General features: G+C 41.5%; 2 protein-coding genes and 1 long non-coding RNA gene across 4 annotated transcripts in view; 2 read left to right on the top strand and 1 right to left on the bottom strand.

Moving 5' to 3' along the window:
• The first annotated feature begins 1,210 nt into the window (after positions 1–1,210).
• Positions 1,211–3,502, top strand: mrpl45 (mitochondrial ribosomal protein L45). The gene is made up of 8 exons (XM_077024681.1): positions 1,211–1,314; positions 1,477–1,636; positions 1,785–1,902; positions 2,023–2,121; positions 2,380–2,428; positions 2,634–2,783; positions 2,910–3,083; positions 3,263–3,502. Exons 1-8 carry the CDS (start codon positions 1,255–1,257, stop codon positions 3,359–3,361), a joined length of 909 nt encoding a protein of 302 aa, XP_076880796.1. The 5' UTR covers positions 1,211–1,254; the 3' UTR covers positions 3,362–3,502.
• A 350-nt stretch (positions 3,503–3,852) lies between these two features.
• The window catches only part of gpr179 (G protein-coupled receptor 179), a 23,900-nt gene continuing 6,431 nt past the window's right edge, over positions 3,853–21,321 (bottom strand). Inside the window, exons 3-12 of the mRNA XM_077024671.1 lie at positions 21,038–21,146; positions 13,221–13,317; positions 12,759–12,970; positions 11,256–11,324; positions 10,614–10,723; positions 9,912–10,150; positions 9,467–9,605; positions 9,260–9,362; positions 9,000–9,134; positions 3,853–8,509 (exon numbers count right to left, since the gene is read on the bottom strand). Of these exons, the coding sequence (XP_076880786.1) occupies positions 5,507–8,509; positions 9,000–9,134; positions 9,260–9,362; positions 9,467–9,605; positions 9,912–10,150; positions 10,614–10,723; positions 11,256–11,324; positions 12,759–12,970; positions 13,221–13,317; positions 21,038–21,146 (4,216 nt within the window). The 3' untranslated portion in view covers positions 3,853–5,506. The remainder of the gene's footprint in view (positions 8,510–8,999; positions 9,135–9,259; positions 9,363–9,466; positions 9,606–9,911; positions 10,151–10,613; positions 10,724–11,255; positions 11,325–12,758; positions 12,971–13,220; positions 13,318–21,037; positions 21,147–21,321) is intronic.
• On the top strand, positions 8,300–16,828 carry LOC143528794 (uncharacterized). Of its 2 annotated transcripts, none has more exons than XR_013134524.1 (4): positions 8,300–8,437; positions 9,918–10,057; positions 15,326–15,411; positions 16,111–16,828. It is a non-coding gene; the product is annotated as an uncharacterized LOC143528794 (long non-coding RNA). The 2 variants fall into 2 exon arrangements; XR_013134525.1 differs by having other exon boundaries at positions 15,326–15,659; positions 15,742–16,828.

Below are 21,321 nucleotides of genomic sequence, written 5' to 3'. Positions count from 1 at the left end.
CACTGATTCTCAACGCTCAACCGGTTCGATCAGACCGAACAGCGTAAGCATGGTACTGTATGTATATTGTATAATGCAAGCATTCTCGCTGAGACCTTCGACTAATCTGAACTGCGATTCTATTTTTCCTTCTGTGTGAAAGTGTCCCCTCTTCCCCAACACACTCCCAATGGCCTAACCCTCTCGAGCAACTACAATGAGGAAAATAAACGGAGAACGTCGTTTAAGAAACCCTGCATTGACCACATAATTTAAATACGGAGGGGAGCATTTTATAAAGTGCATCTTCAACAATTACTTTAGTGTTGAATCACTCTTGAAGTAGAAAGATTTTACTTTGGCCCATGGACTATATCAGCTTAAGTCTAGTTTAAGTCAGGGTCCATATTAAGGGGTGGTTATTTTACTCTGATTGTGCTCTGAGGCCTTAATCAGTAAAACCAGTTTGCAGTAATACTCAGTCCAGACTTAAACAGGCACATTAACGTCGGATGTTATGGATACACAAATGCTTGTTGAGCAACTAGATTAATATTTCTGATGAGGCTCTTTACAAAAGATCAAAGTTCCCTCAGTCATTTGTCGTGCTTTTGTTTAAGGATATAATTGGTGTTCATTAAAGAAGAGAAGAAATGAAAAAACAAAAATGCTCTTTCTTCGTAACATTGTGTCTGCTGTGAATGCATGTGTGTGGACCAGAGTATGGGTGGAGGAGGTACGTTAATGTACTTAAGGGAACCTTTTTATAATGGGAAAATGTATTAGTTGCTGACTCATAGTAATACATAAAATACGTTGACATTTTTGCCAGTCCTCAAGGTAAATGCCACAGGCCATGTGGTCTTGCTTACTTTACAATGGTGACCAATTAATTTTACCACTGGCTGAGAAACCTACCCATTTTTAAAAATCATGAATTGGCAAATAACAAATGTATGAATTAAGTTCAGGTGTTGTATACAACAGCACACAGTAGCTAACTCTTTCCCTATACTTTTCTAGAACTTGTATCAAGTTAAGCAAAATACAAAAACTCCCACAGCTGCGTGTGCAGTAAATATTGAATCTTGTGTTTCGTGGGCTCAGCGGTTTAGGAAGGAAAACATTTTTCCTAAAGTTTGATTCAGACGAGCAAATAATTTAAGCAAATTCAACTTTTGAGCATCGCCATGAAGGTTGAAAAGCGCGAGCTTCACGCGCCGTTCCACTGGGTGGCGCGAGCGCGAAGACTGAGCCGCAAGAAGAAGATTCAACATGGCGACTTCCATCTGTAGGACGTTGAAATTATTTCCCGAGACATGGCAAAATCTAAAGGTATGGAATTAAGTCGAACAACATTTTTTAAAGGTACTAGTAATGTGCAATGCTGTTTGAGTAAATACGAAAATAAATTCTAGGCTGAGAAAGATGATCACGTTCGCCATTCTTTAAATGGTTTGAAATTGTTAAAGATTTAAATTTTTGCTCTTCCCCCAGCATGTTGTGGTTCCGATCCGGACAAAGAAACGCTACTTTATTCCGCCCGCTGTGAACGTGAGAGTCAAGACACGGGCAGATCAAGAGGCAAAGATGCGGGCCGCTGGTCTGGTCATCAGGCAGGAATACATGGAGAGAGCCGTCAACATTTCATGCACAGGTACGCCGACTCCAGAAGTTACCCAAGTCCTACCCATCAGCTGCACGTCTTTGCTTTAACCCTTGTGATGTTCATTATAACTGTGCTTTTATGATTTACTGAGGAGGTAGATATGTTGCTCAACGTTATTTTCCTCTCTGCACGGCAGCTGCGGTCTTTGATCCGTACCTCCCTCCCGAGGGTGATGCTCGCCTCTCCTCTTTGTCCAGAGAGGGACTGAAGCAGCGTACAGAACAACTTCGACAGACTGCGGCCTCCCAACTAGCGTAAGGTTCAGGATTAAGGCAGTGTGCGGGTACACATACACACGTGTGTCTTAAGGTTACGCGCTTTGTACCTGGTTCACACTCTAAATACATGTGAGGATGTATTTGTTTTATTTTTAGGATACGAAAAATAAAAGAACATGACCCAGAATTTTCTACTAAGGAGTTTGCTGTGCGAGCTCAGGAAATCTTCATTGAAGCCCATATGGCACTGACTCAGTAAGGAAAATATTTTTGTTCTTGATTTTGATACAAACCAAATATGAATGTATGTTTTCCATCTGTCTAAAACGCTAAATTTACTGTCCTGTCCATCTACCCAGCTCAGTGATTTCCTATTAGCATTTTACAGTTGGGGTTCCAGTGTTGGTTTTTATCCCTACATTGAACTGACCGTTTAAAAATGTATGTCTGTTTTGACCTCATCACAACTAACTGTGTGGAGGAATATCCTTTTCTCTCTGTCTCCTTTTCAAGGTTTAACAAAGACAAACTTCATGCCTTGGTGACGGAAAGGTGCTACCCTGTATGTAAACCATTCTTTTGAAATGAAACTTTTAGAATCGGGCATTTCTGAAATGTGAATAAGTTGGACATAATGTTACATATTACTTTAACAAAGAACGTGATTATTTAATTTGGAATGTTTTACACACTGGATTGTGTGTGTGCTATTGAAGAGTCATTTATTGATGGTGTTGAGCACTTAACCGAGCTGCTGTGTGCTGTAGGAGATGGTTCGGGGGAACCGCTACAAAACCCTGAGGTGGCGATACATCGAGTCCTTGGAACCACCGCGCTTGGTCCATGCTAGATGCACCGACATGATTAGCAAAGGCAATCTGTATGGCCAGGTGACGATCCGCATGCACTCCAGACAGGTGAGTGGAGGACTGTAAACTTGGTGTTGGTGTGCCACCTCCAGCTGTCTACCATCACACTGTCTTATTCATGGCATGAGATACATCAGACTTTGTTTTACCCCAATGTTTTCTGGGGCTGCCTAGACGTTGGCGATTTATGACCGGTTTGGCCGCTTGATGCTGGGCAACGAGGAGGAACCAAAGGATGTCCTGGAGTATCTGGTGATGGAGAGGCACCTGGTCAACCCTTATGGCCGCTGGAGGCTGCATGGCAAGATCGTCCCGGCCTGGGCCCCTCCTAAAGACCCCATCATCAAGGTCTGTGGGTGCTTAATGTGCTATTTTCAGCATGCAAATTGTTTACTTGGCACTATTACCACAAAACCTTTGGCACAGTCTCATTTCTAAAGTTATACAGTTTGTATTTATTGCCTCCTTCAGTATGTACCTCTCCATTTTCAAATAATGTTCTTTTTTACCTGCTTTTCCCCATCTAGACTGTTATGATCCCAGGCCCCAAGCTTAAACCAGATGAGGAGTTTGAGAGTCTCAATTACCAAGTGCCCCAGCCCAAGCCTGTGCAGTGGTATAAGTAACCCAGAAGGCGGGCCGCCACCAACATTCTACAGACTATTGACGTTTGACATGACTGTTTTCCGTGGAAATGAATGCCCTTCATCCCTAAAAAGATCAAATCTGTGTGTAGTAAAGATGTAATAAAGACTGTACAGCCCTCATCACCATGGTCGTGTTCAGAATATGTCCACATTGTGTTGATTTATTTTTTACTTTTAATGTAAACAATGTTTAATGTAGACAATGTTTCCTTGTCTGTTTAAGGGAATTAATGGTGACTTCGTTTTTGTCTATTCTTAAATTGACTGTGCTGACTTTAGTCATACAACCTACACTGTTTCATTTTATTGATTGAAAACGTTCATCCGCAAACGAGGTCACTGCCTCTGGCAGATTAACTACCAGCCTGGGATGGTGAAGGATAACTCCTGCTTCAAAGCACAGCTGAGCGCCCCAGGAGTGCCAGCTATAATCTATAAAGATGACAATCAATGTTTACAAGGTTTATTAACGTTGCATTTAATAATGTTCTTTTTAAATGACAAATGAAAACGAGACCAGTATAGTATAACAGTGTGTTACCAGCAAAAGACATCAGACTGGAATGTTCTTTTCAGTTCTAGTCCTACTGTGGTATAACCAGTGCGTGGACCATTCTTCGGCCAGTGCGTCCTTCCCTTAGCACATGTAAAGAACTGATGCATAATTATATTATGATTATTATTTTCTGGGTCATAGGAAGAACACAGGACTGGGTAGTAGAAGAAGCATAAGAGTATTTATAAGAACACCTGGATTCCCAGCCTCTAATGGCTGTGCCAGTGTTGGGAATAAAAGACTTAATCACCTCACATGCCATGGAAGACTATAGAAGTGAACAATCCAGGATCTTGGTTTAGATGTATCCAGAGACAAGCATGAAGAGAATACCAGCATATGTTCTGAGAATGAATTACTATAATTATATACCTAGCAAAGCTGCTTCAGTTTCTGGTGATGTCTATGGGTTGATGTAAGTAGACCAAAAATGAAGGGGTCTGTGTATAAAACATGCTATGATTTAATGAACCATATCACTCGTATACATATAAATACCCGTGCATTAAACCCTGTAGTCATTAAACAAATCCGATGTGCTGGTGTCCAGAGCTTTTACTTTATGCATGCACACTTGAACTCAGACCAGTCTCTGAAGTTTGTCAATCCCAAACTTTCCAGATTACAAAGAAAGGGGACAAAGGAGCATACAATTAATCTGTAATCATACAAAAATCAGCTGACGCTCTGCATTCCCCTCTTATTATAAACACATGATTCCTGAATAAAAAGTGTAATTTTTTAAGCAATGAGAAGAAATGTTTGACATTTCCAAAAATGTAGCTCTGAATGAGAAAACTGACTTCATTGTAACCAAATAATTGCTGTATATAAGCATATTACTTGTATATCAAATATAATGTAAACATACTTCATAGACTGTGTATGGTATTTTGCACTTGGCCTTAGTATGGCCATTTCCCATACATATATCATTGCCACATCAAATAATGGAAGTATGGTTGTTAATACTCTTCATAAGGAATTCCAGGACCAGACCAGAAGCTGGCCAAATACACCTGCAGCCCCAAAAACAAATTGTCTTCAGCATGAACAGATGAATGAATATGAAATGTGAAATATGCTGGCTTTCCACTATTGAAGCCAGCAAGATAAAATGTATACTTATTAAAAGATACTCTGCAGTGTGGTTTTCTTATATTTTCGATCTTTTAATTGGTGTCTCTTTGGTCACATCATTATAGAGACGTGTGGCTGACGTTTAAATAGACTGCATTCTCAAACAAACACAAAGATGCACAAAACAATATCAAGTTCAAAGAGGGATTGACGGTATTGTTGCGAGATATGCACCTAGCTGTGGAGATCAGTCAATCACAATGACTTGTCAGTCTTGGCAAGATTCAGTAACTTCTTGTCATATATTGTATACTGCACGATAAGCAGAAAACGAAGGACATTTTCTATAGTTGTATCCATTAGTTGTCATTTCTTTAATTGCCACTTTAAATTAGAAATAAACATTGCCTCAGTTACCCCAATAACATGACTCGTGACCAAATGTATCTGTCTCTGAGAGAAAAGCGAAGCGTAGTGCTAAGCTCAGTTTATAGATCAGGCGGGAAGATGAAAGCCTCTGCAGCTGTTTCTGCATCATCACCTTCATCCTCCTCTGGGATTGTTTCCTCCCATGTGAAGATATCGGAGTTCTCGTGTGTTGTTATGGCTGCCTGTGACTCCCCTTCCGTGTCCCATGGACACAGGGCATCACAGCGAGTAAGAGGCCTGCTAACCCTTGACCCCTGTGCCCTCATGTCCTCAGACAGTACCATATCACTTTCCTTCATCTCAGTGTCATTTTTATCAATACCATCTGCTGCTTTTCTTGGTGTTTCAGATTTAGTTTCCTGAGGACAAAGTGTTTCTTGTATTTGGGACTTTCCTGAGTCCTCTGGTTCTAGAGGACAAACGTCTGCTTGAGGGCTGAATTGACTTTGAACTGGTTTTGGTGACTTTTCTGTTTCCCAGGGGCAAATATCAGTGCCAACAGTCTTTTGTTTCATCGTTTGCTTTGCAGACTCACTTGCGTCCCATGGACATACATCATCACGATTTCTTTCTTGTTTTTGGATTGATTTCGCTGGTTGTTCTGTTTCTAGCTCACTATTATCCCAAGGACACACTTCTGCACAAACAGTTCCTTGTTTTTTCATTGTTTCACTAGTTTCCCATGGACATACTTCAGTATAAACAGGCTCTTGTTTTTTGACTGGATCACTAGTTTCCCAAGGGCAGACTTCTGCACAAATAGTCACTTGTATTTTGACTGCCTCATTAGTTTCCCTAGGACCAACATTTTCCAGTACACTTTTTCCCTTCAGGGTTGACGTCTCCACTTCCTTGGTTTCAGCAGCACTATTTTCTTTTGAATTCTCACACCCTATTGCTTTCAATAAATGCTCTTTCTGAGACATGGACACCTGGGAAGGTAAACCCACTGTTTCTTGCTTTAGGTTGGGCGATGCTCCTTGTGATTCCAAAGGACAGATTTCAGTGATGGTGGATTCAGGATAATCCCAAGGACAAGCTTCTGTTTGTGGATGAATTTTTGCTGTAGTTTTCTCAACAGCTCCTTTTGGTTGTTCCTTAACATCACTTTGTGACGCTTCTTCTGATTCTCGTGGACATACTTTTGCAGTGCTGCTGAATTGCTGAGATGCTTGTTGTGTTGCAGTAGCTGTGCTCAGCAAGTCAGTGCTCTGAATTGTTTCCTGGTCCTTTTCTATTGCATCCTCTGAGTCGCAGGGACACAAGTCAACACGAATGATTACTTGATGTTTCTGTAGTTGATTTGTTTCATCATCAGTGTGAAGTGTCTCTGGTGCAGTACCTTGTCCCTTTGTGTCTTGATTCCTTGGTTGAGCGTTGGTATAAATAACTCCCTCACATAACTTAGCGGAATCTTGTTTAACCTGAGATGTTACATCCCAAGGGCAAACATCAGCATTTACACAACTCTGAAGTTCAGGTGTTGGACCGACCCATAACAGCTCCCTCTTTTCTACTGACCCTTGTGTTTGTGTGCTGTCTTCTTCCCAAGGACAAAGAGAAGCACGTGCATTCTTGACTTGTAACTGCCCTGGTTCCTCCACCACTTCCCAGGGGCAAATATCAGCAATGCTTTGCTGATGCATTGGAGCCTGCTTGGGCACATCCCATGGACATATTTCTGCTGTTGGAACAGTCAGCGAAGCTTTAATCTGGTGTAAGGAATGATAGCTGTCACTATTGGGAGTTAGAGATGGCCTATGCACACCACTGCTCTGTAACTGTGTTATATTTTCACTGGCATTTTGTTTTCTGACCTCCATTACTAGCTCCTCTGATTCCCATGGGCAGATGTGTGATGGGGCACTGCTTTTAGGACTCTTGACTGGGGAATCTGAGGATGGAAGTCTCACTGCTGCCTGTTTTACAAGGCAAGGTTTCACATCAACAGTGGTCATGGCTCGTCTTGGTGTTTGTGGTGTCTTCCTTCCTAAACTTGTAGCACTGCCTGGGGTCAGTTTCATGGATGTGGTTCGGGCATGGGATCCTTTGCCAACTACTATTCCCTTTGCTACAAGGAGACCTTGGGTAGCCGAACGAAAAGAAAATCCACTGAAGTCCTTTGGCTTGGCAAAGCCGCGTGGTGATCCAGGAGCACTAGAGGAGACTGGGAATTTTGGTTTTGAAGAATCAACATCTGAATCAATGCCCTGCCCACCCTCTCCCACAGAAGAAAGAGGCGGAGGCAGACATTCCCAGGGGCAGACATAGAGTAGGGAAGGAGGTGACGTAGGGTCAGGAGCTGGGGGTTCTTGCTGAGAGAGAGAATAAGTGACATGCTTTTGGTTTGACAGATTTTTGCTTGCTGACTCCTCTTCAACTTCCCAAGGGCAGACCTCCGCCTTGTCAAAAGACAGACAGAGCAAGGCATTCGAGGTCTGCTCCTTTATCGAGCCCTGTGGTCGATGAATCTTAGGATTTTCAGAGCTTGCTGTGCCAGCAAAAGACGGGTCCTCCGTGGCTCTAGGAGGAGAAAATACATAATGGTCTCTGTGCTTTTCTATGAAACTACGTGACTTCTGGATCCGGGGGGACCCAGGCTGTAGGAAGTTGTTGTCCACTGCAAGGTTGTGAGCACTGGCTGACTTGCAAACAAGTGGCACTGTGTCGATGGATTCAGCCTCTGAGACATGTGACCTCTTGTCTACGTTGCTTCTCAGCGAGGAGTTCATCAGTGAGGCATCCCTCTCTGAACCATGCTCATAAGCACAGTGGGACTTCCGCCTCTTCGGTGTGCCATCTTTCCTCATACTGGCTCTGGTGCTTTCGGGGGTTGCTATGAAAGATCCAGACCACTTTCTTGTTCCTCCACCCCCTGAAGTGTCCTTGTCTTCATGACTGCACTGTCGACTCAAGCTCTCTGGGATCTCAGCGATGCGTCTGATGATGGATCGTCCCAGCGTGAGACGACTGCTGCGTTTCTTCTGCAGGTGCGGGTTGTTGTTTGTCAGTGTCTTGTTCTTTTGAACTTCCAACTGCGCATAGAGTTTTTTCAGCTCATCCTGGTGTGTAGAGAGAGGGGAGGAATGGTGTTAACAGGAATGGTGTTATTGTTATTGTTATCAAGAGAATATGATGCACAACAGCAATTCAAGAATAAACATTTTTCAACAGGTTTGGTACAAATTAATCAAAATATCAAAAATGAGCTTAATTTATCATTGTCTTGTTAAGATTACTTGACACTGCTGTACTAGGAAAAGTTTAGGGAGCTTATTGTTATTGGGCTGTATGGAGTGTTGCTGTGTAAGACTTGCAAACATGAGCAACAATTAGCAATCTGGAATGCATTTTCAAAACAAGATGTATAAAAATGCTGTGCGCATTTTGGAATTCATATAATACCAGGCTTGACTAGCAGTTTTACTTTTAAGTAATAATTATAATTGTGTTACATTGCCTCTTGAACTACATCCATGCAGATATGATCAAAGTCCTGGAGAGGTTACATAGGAGGCGGTGGTTTGACTGTGTGGTGTCAGGGGAGTGTACCCGGATGTCGTCTGGGTCCAGGCTGCAGGCAGATGTAAAGCTGTTGTTGAGGAATGAACACGAACGCCGTAGATCCACTTCATCCTCATATACCTCTGCGACATCCTCTTTCAAAGGTCTAGACATGTAGAGGAACTGTAACACATATGAGTGGGAGAGAATCTTTATTTTAACCCAAAGTGTCCTGATTCCTCATAAAACTGGTCTTTTGGTGCCAGGCACATACTAAGAAAAATGTCCCTTAGGCGATAATGAAGTACCTTAGGGATGAATAGCAGGCCGAGTGTTACAGTGATTGTGATGTGTGTATGGGTGAAGAAGAGCAAGATCATCCAATCAGGATGCAGAAATGGCCGCATGAACCTGACAATGGGAGGAATGGGAGAAATGAGTGACACATTGGAATCAGTGTGTTGTATTTGCTGGTCATTTGGAGAGTGCACGTGTGCGTGACCTTGAGCGCGTACCTGAGAACATGAAACACGGAGGAGACCAGCAGCTCGTTGTGAACCGCCATGCCCATGTATCGAGGCTCATGGTAAGCAGAGGGAACACGCTTCACTGACCTGTAGAGGGCGCTACCCCAGCACAACAACAGCAACTCCGCTGAAAGGCATATGAATACAGCCTGGTCAGTCTGACATTCAGCCTTTATTTGATCTGCTAGTGAGCTGCTTCAGGCCATGGACTGTTGGTTTACTGCTCATTTATCTAATGATAAAAAAGATTTTCAAATAACACTGACAATCCACTGGATTACTCTGAGCAATTTATCACTTATTCAATCTCTTGATGGGTCATGCATACTCTCAGGAAAAAAAAATATTATGTCTGACCTGTTATATTCTCACTGTTATTTATCAGTAAATATTAAGATATGGTGGATTTACAGTCTGTTCATATTTCACCCACCCACAGCCATCATGTAATCCCACCGGTCCAAGTCACAGACTCTGAAGCCTTGGCCATCGGAGGTGGTGAATGTAATCAGCAGAGGGATGTTGCGGTCCTGGTTCTGTAGGACCCCTGCGGTCCATGCACACAAGAACCAGCTGACGGTGAGAACCATCACCCCCAGGAGCTTCATAACACAGATGTTGGACATGTAGGGCATTCTCTGAGCAGTGCGTGAGAGGAACACCTTCAGTACCCTGACAACATGGATGACAGCAGTCAGAAATATGCTCATCAAACATCAAACTCCAGACAAAAGATGTTATTAAAGTCAGGTTTTTACATTTGTGGACTTCTTGAAAAGTATGGCTATTCTATAACTTACAATCTAACCCAAAATGACAAACTAAAGTCAGGGCTTTTACAGCAAAACCAATAACAACTAAAAGAGGGAAAATGTTTAGCAATGTGAGGTATGTTTGGAATATTTTTTATTTTATTTGGAATATTTCATGGTAAAATCTTCCAAAATTGTAGTAAAGGTCTTAAATCTGCTCACAAAGTGTTCCAGGATCTTCTACTACTGTTTTCACAAGCCAAATGTGGTCCAGGTGGTGTGGAGTTGTGAGCACACTGTGTGAGGACTGTTGTTCACTTGAGTGGAGTGACAGATGATGCTCAGATTAGTAAGAGATTAGCGCTAGCAGGAGCTGTACGCACCGATACATCTTCAGCGTCACGGTGCCATAAACGATTGCAAATCCCAGCAAACGCACCCACCGCAGCAGAATGCAACGGAACGGGCTGGGTTTGAAATACAGGATGAAGACCTACAGAGACAAACAGATTTATATTTTAGCCAAATAATTATTTGTTTGTTATTTGTTTAAAGTATTTTGGTGTTACTGGAGGTTCAGAGTCCAAAACTGAGCAAAATCTGGAATGCCAACTCTAAGAGTTACAGCAGGTAGATTAGCAGAATTACATACCTGGCCCTGCCTGTCCCCCACCCCCGAATTGAAAAATGTTTCAAAATAGTTGAACCTATATATAGCCCACAGAGAGACTCATAGACTGCAGGGAAACATTTAATACTTAGGCTATTTCATTACGTGAGAATGGTCATTGTGGTTTATACTATATAATTTAACATTAACATTTAAAATCTTTCAGAATGTTGTGCCTGATATCAAACATACACATCAATGTATGTTACAGGTGACTGAAGAGGTGGACTATAAGTTTTCAGGAACTTTTTCTTATAAAATTAAAAATAATGGCCCAAACCTGCTTGAGGAATCCATTACAATATAATTACATAGTGACATAATCTGGAATGAAGATTTTAACTGTAATACTCACAGGGAAGTATAGGAGGAGAGACCCAATCAGAATCATCTCCAGCAGCAGGACACCTGATGCTCGGATTCGCTACCACACAAAAGTGAGCCAATCAGTGGCAAGATGAAAAAAACACGAGGCAAAAGTGATGCAGGTGGAGGTGGGGGGTTTGGGGGGGGGTGTGTTTAAGCACACAAAGACCGACAAAGAAGCTGGATTAACTGACACCATCTCCCATGCCCTCCATACGTGATGGGAGACTGAGCTTTATTGAGAACTGTGTCCAGGTGCTGCAAAAAATAGCTGCGGTTTAATATAATCAGCAAATGGAAACAGATATACTGTGTGTGCACTACTACATGTCTCCACAACCATTCAACAATGATTCCCCTGCAGAAAAGTAAAAACTATAGCAAAAACAAGTTAGACAGGTCATACATCAGCAGGATAAAATTATTCACCCCCCAAAACAATTTGTAAATTTCTCTTTAGATCCTATAAAGTATTTTATTGGCCAAGAGGTGAATCATACGTTGGAACTGAATAACAGCTTTTGGTAAAGTTATACAGAAGTAAACAAGGCAGAATACCAAATGTGAACTCAATCCAATGCAGTTAAATTAATGTCCAGACACAAAAAGATATATTTACATTCACTGCTACATTCAACTGTTGTACATCTGTCTACATATTTTTATCCTATTATAAATTCCAGGTATGTAATATTACATGACAAGGGGCTCACCCTGTGGTTCTGATGGCATGCTCATATGTAGTTAAACCCATATATTATAACTGAAGAGGATTTACTTACTGCTGTACACTACTGTACATTATTATATGTGTGATTATGCCATATATGCCATATAGGTTCCCTGATACATCTTTAGCTGTCAATGGTCAGAGCAATGCATTCAGAGATAAAAAAAAGGCTTAGCTGATTTGAGAACATGCACATTGTGATGTAGATAAAAGGGTATGAGTATGAAAGCATCGTAATGACAATGAACTTTGCCTGGCTAAGATAAGGCCATACAAGCTCTCTGCCATAAATACTGGAATGTAAACATAATGAAGGCATTATGAAGGTTATGAAACATTAGATATTGCTTTTTGTAGAGGCAAACTTTACTATTGTACCGCTAAAGGTCTATAATGATAAAGAACAAATGTTGCCTCCATAAGTCCTCAATAACAATTGTAATTAAAATAGCAATACAATCAATAGGTTTATTTCAATCCATGCCACAAGCCTTCTGCTAAGAGCAGTGGCGGAGCCAAAGGGGGGGGCAGGGGTGGTAATTGCCACCCCAACAGAGCCCTTGCCACCCCTACTGCCACCCCACTGGAAATGGTAATTTTAAGAGAAAATATGTGTTTCCTTTCATTCATCATTTGTATATGGACCCCTCTGATAAAGCCTTGCTCACCCTTTGGCCACTCCTTGAAATAAAGTCTAGCTCCGCCACTGGCTAAGAGGAAATCAAACACTGACAATACTACGCTCTGTCCAAGAGTACTCACCCTGGTCCTGCGATACTGGTATGCCTTCAGCATTAGGACAAGCACTAGGACCATGAAGAATCCCTGCATGGAAAGGAGCCCCGCTCTCAGCAGCCAGTCCTCCTGCACCCAGCAGGGGGAGCCGTCCTCACACTGCTTGCATCCCGGCCAGCAGGGCAGGCACACAGGCACCTTAGGGTGGCAACCCTGACTTCCGTTCACACCTGCCACCACTGTTTCACAAACCGTTTCACAAAAGTTAAGGCCAGACTGAGAATAGTAGTGTTAACAGTGAGACTATGAGCTACGTGTTGAGTGTATTAAAGCTTGGGTTGAAGCACAACCTATATAAAGGACCTATATAAATACATTACATATAATAAGAAAGACATTTCATTAAGTTCAGTGTATATTTTAACTACTCTTAACTACTACTAACAAGGACATTAGATGAGATCCTGTATATAGCACAGATGGCCTTACCCTGATCCTGGGACTCTACTGGTGGACTGTAATATCCCTCTTTGCATCTGCAGCAATACTGGCCCAGTCGAAAGCCCTGCCTGGGAACTGGCTCACACTGGGCAGAGCAGAGTGGGAGTTTGGAAGTGGAATGAGGAGGGTTATCCAGCAGGATAATCATGTGTTCAATGCTATTCAAGACTTCTCTCTGATGAATTAGTTTGACTCCAGTGACTACTTCCTGATGGTATACTGTATTTGAACTGGAAAGGCAGAGTGTCTAATCTTGCTTTGAGACAAATGGCTGAGGGCCTAAGAGGAAGGTTTGATAATTAATGCCTGCAGTTTGACAATCCATTACCGAAGGTCTTCAAAGCCAGTTTACCAGTTGTGTGTGTGTGTGTGTGTGTGTGTGTGTGTGTGTGTGTGTGTGTGTGTGTGTGTGTGTGTGTGTGTGTGTGTGTGTGTGTGTGTGTGTGTGTGTGTGTGTGTGTGTGCGTGCGTGTGTATCAGAGGTGGGACCAAGTCAGTGTTTTGCAAGTCTCAAGTAAGTCCAAGTCTTTATACCTCAAGTCCCGAGTCAAGTCTCAAGCAAAGACACTCAAGTCAAGTCAAGTCTCGAGTCAAGACAGGCAACAGTCAAGTCAAGTCCCAAGTCTGAAACTTGGAATTTCAAGTCCTTTCGAGTCTCTTTTTTTTTTTTTTACCAATGTTGCAGGTATATGTTAAATGTAAATAATAGACATGCGTTCTTTTTTAAATCTGTATTCTCCTCAAATCTTGATAAAACATGTGCAACTGAAAACACGAAGTATAAAAAAATTTTTTTATTACACCTCTTTATTGCACAGTTCAATTTGTTAAACTTGGCTGCAAAAATATTCATACTTTAAACTACAATTTTCCAGAAATACATATTCTGTGAAAAAGTCATAAGTAGAACTCCATGTTCAAATAAAAAGTGCTGATATTTTCACAGTACAATACAAAGAACCATAACAGCATTTTCCCTCTCTTCTCTTATCTGGTTTCTTGGAGAACATGTGTGAGTGACACAAGACAAACAAATATAAGAACTGAACAATTAACAGGAATCTGCAACTTTAGACATTTCAATAAACTATTCTGCATTGCATTTGCTGGCCAAAAGTCTGTATGTCATTTGTGCACGATGAATGATGTCCCCATAGCTGAAAACTCGCTCCACTTTTGTCAATATATTTTTTTCTCGACGTAGATGTCTTCAAATACACAATCCATGCTGAGATAGAACTGGATATTATGATGGTGACAGAGAGAGGCTCTCTTCCCCGAGTTCAGATACAGAACCCAGGGTTGCCAACTCTCACGCATTGAGCGTGAGACACACGCATTTGACCGTCTTCACACGCTCTCACGCCACACATCCGATTTCTCACGCCAGAAAAAAATCTAGTTTATTTACCTCTGATCCACATCTATGATTCAATGAGTTACTAGTTCGCTCTGGCACCAACCACTGGCGATTGATCGATCGCGATATAATACCTAATTTGTGTCCATTTTACACCCCGCCCGGTAAAAATTTACGTTCGCCAACCCCCCATTTGATTGGTTGTGCTGCAGCTCATGCACACACACACGTACAGAGTGTGGAAAAGCAGAGGACTGGTCTGCGTCAGAAGGACGGAAATGAAATTAATGGGGCGCACTTTGTAAATATTAATATGCGTTTTAAAATTTAGATTTGGGGTAAAAAAATCAAGTCTTTGCAAGTAAACAGGTTCAAGTCCAATTCAAGTCCCAAGTTATTGGTGTAAAAGTCCAAGTCAAGTCTAAGTCTCTGAATATTTTTTCAAGTAAAGTCAAAAGTCTTAATATTAATGACTCGAGTCTGACTCGAGTCCAAGTCATGTGACTCGAGTCCCCACCTCTGGTGTGTATGCATTGCATATGTGTGTGTCTGTGTGGACGAGTGTGTGTTTCTGTTTGTGCATGCATGTGGTATCTTTCATTAATTACATGACACTCTTATCAGTCAGTTGGCTGGCCCAATGATCAGAAAAGCTGCAAGTTAATCTAAGTTCAAATGTTAATGGATGAGTAATGCCTACTGAAAGGGTTTTATCTCTCTCTCTTATTTTCAGGATACAACAACCTCCCAACACACATCGTCATGGACCATTAGTAATGCATTTTTGGCTTTTTCTCAGAGCTATAACCTCCAAAACTGGTACTTATTGCACAATTTTGGGAACTGCTAACTCATGTAGTCTATCTATCGACCTGGTGCAGTAAACATTAAGCACATTTTCTGCCTTACACTAATTTAGAAATTCAAAAATAATTTTTTTGAAAAATTAGTTCTATACTTTAGACACAACATTCAAAACTGAAAACCATATGTGTCTTTTGGAAAACACTCCCATGCAACTGCCAAACAAAACCTACGTACCAATTATTCAAACCCAATCGGCACAGGTAAAAACACTTCTAGCTAATTTTTACAAATCTTTAGTAATCACAGCCTGAGCCCAATAAAGTTGGATATCTTGATTTGCAGAACAATGGAGTCCAATACTGCACAGAAAGGATGAGGAAGAGGATGAGAATGAAGAGGACGAGCAACCATAACGGATGAGATCAGAGCCACTTTGGTTAACCATGTGGTCAATCATGGGTTGAGTTTCGTGGAGGCAAAGGGTCCAACCTACTCTGTTCCACTACACTATAGCATCATCCGGACATTTGGAAATGAGACTCAGTTAGACCTATGCTCTATACCATGCTACCGAGCTCCCAGAACTGAACTGTGTACCATATGAACCACTGTACTACCATAGTGTAGTACCATATCAGTAGTACCAGTGAAGTTACAGTGAAGTTTCATTTCACACCAATACAGTAAACCGTTCACATCATGTTTTTGCAGAACTGCTAGACTACCACTTGATGGCGGAAGAAGAAGACTGTCCACCCCAGGACAGAAAGACACTGTTCATGCAAAACATTTGTAATTGTGTTTTACTTTATGGTGTGTATGTACTGAATATGCATAAATAACCTGTAGATTTGAAATATATATACATGTGTGAGTATTATGAAACAGGGTAGTAGTATTTTCCATTTGTCACATCAATGTGAAGTTGTCATATAAGGAAAGGCTGTTCATCTGATATCTGTGTGCAGAGTTTGAGTGCAAAAATATAATTTTGGCAAGAGTTGAAAGAGTTCTGGATGAAGCGTTTGCTTTTTTCAAGTGTGAGATATTTTGCATGTCGTGCGTGTGGCTTTGGCTGCCGTGTGCTATGGTTTGACAAAAGGTTTCAGAAATTGGGTCTTAGCGACTGCAAAAAAGCTGTAAATGAGCAGAAGCTACTATTCTCTAGTTTTTGGTAACATTTCATTTCCAGCAAGGATAGAGTACATGTTCTTCCTGTAAATAGGGCTGTGGTTACACAGGGGGCCTGGGGGCATCTAGTCTTGTCTTTGGTGAGTGGTTGTAGTGTATGTTCATGTTCATGTGAGTGAAGTGCATGTTCATGTGAGTGTAGTGCATGCTCATGTGAGTGTGAATGTAGTGCATGTTCATGGGAGTGTGGTGCATGTTCATGCTCATGTGAGTGTAGTGCATGTTCATGTTCATGTGAGTGAAGTGCATGTTCATGTGAGTGTATTGCATGTTCATGTGAGTGTATTGCATGTTCATGTGGGTGTGTTGCATGTTCATGTGAGTGTAGTGCATGTTCATGTTCATGTGAGTGAAGTGCATGTTCATGTGAGTGTAGTGCATGTTCATGTGAGTGTAGTGCATGTTCATGTGAGTGTATTGCATGTTCATGTGGGTGTATTGCATGTTCATGTGAGTGTAGTGCATGTTCATGTTCATGTGAGTGTAGTGCATGTTCATGTGAGTGTAGTGCATGTTCATGTGAGTGTAGTACATGTTTATGTGAGTGTAGTACATGTTCATGTGAGTGTAGTGCATGTTCATGTGAGTGTAGTACATGTTTATGTGAGTGTAGTACATGTTCATGTGAGTGAAGTGCATGTTCATGTGAGTGTAGTGCACGTTTATGTGAGTGAAGTGCACGTTCATGTGAGTGTAGTGCACGTTCATGTGAGTAGTGCATGTTCATGTGAGTGTAGTACATGTTCATGTGAGTATAGTGCATGTTGATGTGAGTGTAGTACATGTTCATGTGAGTATAATGCATGTTCATGTGAGTGTAGTGCATGTTCATGTGAGTGTAGTGCGTGTTCATGTGAGTGTAGTGCATGTTCATGTTCATGTAGTGCATGATCATATGAGTGTAGTGCATGTTCATGTGAGTGTAGTGCATGTTCATGTTCATGTGAGTGTAGTGCATGTTCATGTGAGTGTAATGCATGTTCATGTGAGTGTAGTGCATGTTCATGATCATGTGAGTGTAGTGCATGTTCATGTGAGTGTAGTGCATGTTCATGTTCATGTGAGTGTAGTGCATGTTCATGTGAGTGTAATGCATGTTCATGCGAGTGTAGTGCATGATCATGTGAGTGTAGTGCATGTTCATGTGAGTGTAGTGCATGGTTATGATCATGTGAGTGTAGTGCATGTTCATGTGAGTGTAGTGCATGTTCATGTTTATGTGAGTGTAGTGCATGTTCATGTGAGTGTAATGCATGTTCATGTGAGTGTAGTGCATGTTCATGTTCATGTGAGTGTAGTGCATGTTCATATGAGTGTAGTGCACGTTCATGTGAGTGTAGTGCATGTTCATATGAGTGTAGTGCACGTTCATGTGAGTGTAGGGCATGTTCATGTGAGTGTAGTGCATGTTTATGTGAGTGTAGTGCATGATCATGTGAGTGTAGTGCATGATCATGTGAGTGTAGTGCTTGATCATGTTAGTGTAGTGCATGTTCATGTGAGTGTAGTGCATGTTCATGTTCATGTGAGTGTAGTGCATGTTCATATGAGTGTAGTGCACGTTCATGTGAGTGTAATGCATATTCATGTTCATGTGAGTGTAGTGCATGTTCATGTGAGTGTAGTACATGTTCATGTGAGTATAGTGCATGTTGATGTGAGTGTAGTACATGTTCATGTGAGTATAATGCATGTTCATGTGAGTGTAGTGCATGTTCATGTGAGTGTAGTGCGTGTTCATGTGAGTGTAGTGCATGTTCATGTTCATGTAGTGCATGATCATATGAGTGTAGTGCATGTTCATGTGAGTGTAGTGCATGTTCATGTTCATGTGAGTGTAGTGCATGTTCATGTGAGTGTAATGCATGTTCATGTGAGTGTAGTGCATGTTCATGATCATGTGAGTGTAGTGCATGTTCATGTGAGTGTAGTGCATGTTCATGTTCATGTGAGTGTAGTGCATGTTCATGTGAGTGTAATGCATGTTCATGCGAGTGTAGTGCATGATCATGTGAGTGTAGTGCATGTTCATGTGAGTGTAGTGCATGTTCATGATCATGTGAGTGTAGTGCATGTTCATGTGAGTGTAGTGCATGTTCATGTTTATGTGAGTGTAGTGCATGTTCATGTGAGTGTAATGCATGTTCATGTGAGTGTAGTGCATGTTCATGTTCATGTGAGTGTAGTGCATGTTCATATGAGTGTAGTGCACGTTCATGTGAGTGTAGTGCATGTTCATATGAGTGTAGTGCACGTTCATGTGAGTGTAGTGCATGTTCATGTGAGTGTAGTGCATGTTTATGTGAGTGTAGTGCATGATCATGTGAGTGTAGTGCATGATCATGTGAGTGTAGTGCTTGATCATGTTAGTGTAGTGCATGTTCATGTGAGTGTAGTGCATGTTCATGTTCATGTGAGTGTAGTGCATGTTCATATGAGTGTAGTGCACGTTCATGTGAGTGTAATGCATATTCATGTTCATGTGAGTGTAGTGCATGTTCATGTGAGTGTAGTGCACGTTCATGTGAGTGTAGTGCTTGATCATGTTAGTGTAGTGCATGTTCATGTGAGTGTAGTGCATGTTCATGTGAGTGAAGTGCCTGTTCAAATCTTGAGTGCAAATCTTATTCTGTCAGTCTAGTACAGGCTGTTCTGTACTTTGTTTTAGAACTCTTTAGATTTTTTATGTACTTTTCAGCAACTGCAGGTGTGTCATTTCTGTTCTTGGGACTTACCTGTGGTTTACACCTTGTGGTAAACATTCTCAAGTCACATTTCTTATGCACATTTGCGGTATATTTTAGGATAGAGATCACACCTGAAACACTTGCATCGCAGCCAACTTTCTAGATATTTTCTGTTTCTTACTTGCTAAACACTCCCTTCTGATCTGTGAGGATGCTTTTACACCACACCACCTTGCTATCTCCTCACCGCTGTTGAGGAGGGGAGCCTCGCACAGATTTACAATCACTCTTCATTCCCCAGCTATTTAAAGTAAACTTTAATCATTTATTTTTGGTATTTCATGCTCATTTAACATTGATTGGACTCTTCCTTGGTCTTTGATGTGACACAGTCAGGTGTAATTACAAATCTCAAGTATTATTGACCTAAAGAAAAAAATAAGCCAGCTCCTCTGCTGAAGTGCTGAAGTCCAGCACACTTGGGCGATTTCACTGCACTTACATAACTACTTAACCTAGTTATAAACTGATAAACTGAATCACATGTGTTTGAGCAGGGAGATCTCTCATGAACAAGGACTCTCATGGACCATGGTGTCCCCTGAACTCTGACTTTCATGGACCATGGTGTCCCCTGAACTCTGACTCTCATGGACCATGGTGTCCTCCGAACATTGACTCTCATGGACCATGGTGTCCCCTGAACTCTGACTCTCATGGACCATGGTGTCCCCTGAACTCTGACTCTGACACAAACAGCAGGATAACATAACAGGACATGTGTGCTATCAATGTAGGCCTACAGATCAGTGTTTACATGTTACTAATACAATCATAACACAACATCTAATGGTGCAACAATTTTCCATTGACACCAGGTGCTCTTTCCTGAAATACCGCTGTCTCACTGTCCTGTTCTAGGCCATGATTATCTCAGACCTATTTAACTAGACCCTGCAAGAAATAACCAGGAGGAATTTCTCATTTGTTTGTTTGTTATTTGGTTGCCTTTTACTGCCGGATGAACACTGTGCTGGAGAAACGAATGTCAGCATCACTGGATTACTGCACTAATCTCCCAGATCATCCCATCACCATCCAGCACAAGAATCTTTAAACAGGAGGTCTGGATAAGAGAGAGAGTGTGATGGCAAACAGCAGAGGGGGAGCACATGATGAAAGAGAGGGAAAGATGTGGCACAAGGAGAAATATGTTAGAGAGAGAGAGAGAGAGAGACGGACAGATACAGACAGCCAGAGACAAAGAGACAAGGAAAAGCAAAGTGAGAAAGTGACATGCACGAGAAAGTGACATGCACGATAAAGGACGATGGCAGGTGAGAAGATGTTTACAGAGTGGTGAGACAACCCTTAGGAAGGACTTCACGGAAAAGAGACTCGTTTCCTCAAGAGGACTCGATGTTGCTGGTGTGAAAGCTCAGATGTGTTGTCAAATTATATTCTACAACAGTCTTTGAGGTCTCTTTCTAAAACAAAACACGATCTACTGCATTAGTTTCCAGATTAGACACAATGGTATGAGTGCTCTCAGGGATTTTAGAACAACACAGTGATGCCTGTAATATATGTACCACTAAAGTAGATTTGTAATATTTTGTTGCTTAGATATTATTGTCATATTTGGATGACAAATATAGGGTTTCAAAATCAAAAACATGTAAATTAAACTAGAAGTGTGCATAGGTCCACCTTCATAAGTTTTATGAATAGTAATCGCATCAGTAAGGCAGGGCACTCACCTCCATGCTGGTACGGTTACACTGATGAGTGTCAGCAAACCAGGCATCACCACTAGCACACTGGTCTATATCAAAGCCCTGGATGTTCACATCCATACGGATGACACCCCTGCCAACAGAATGAAATACAGACACCCACATATCAAACACAGAGAAGCAATAAACAAAGAGCCTAAGAGGCCCAAAGCTGAGCATGTAAGCCCCTTTACTCAGACTTTATTCTTTTGTTTTTAAGGAATATAACCAATGGGAACAAAACATATTGTTCCACAATATAGGTAATA

Source organism: Brachyhypopomus gauderio, chromosome 12 (assembly GCF_052324685.1).
Source record: "Brachyhypopomus gauderio isolate BG-103 chromosome 12, BGAUD_0.2, whole genome shotgun sequence".
NCBI lineage: Eukaryota > Metazoa > Chordata > Actinopteri > Gymnotiformes > Hypopomidae > Brachyhypopomus > Brachyhypopomus gauderio.
Note: the sequence above shows the minus strand (reverse complement) of the source record. Positions and strands in the feature narration are given on the sequence as shown.

Bases quoted from the DNA above. Each gene is read 5' to 3' on its own strand.
- mrpl45 (XM_077024681.1), top strand. From the start codon at position 1,255: ATGGCGACTTCCATCTGTAGGACGTTGAAATTATTTCCCGAGACATGG. The intron at 1,903-2,022 runs GTAAGGTTCAGG...TTTTATTTTTAG, and splicing joins ACTGCGGCCTCCCAACTAGC to GATACGAAAAATAAAAGAAC. The intron at 3,084-3,262 runs GTCTGTGGGTGC...TTCCCCATCTAG, and splicing joins CTAAAGACCCCATCATCAAG to ACTGTTATGATCCCAGGCCC.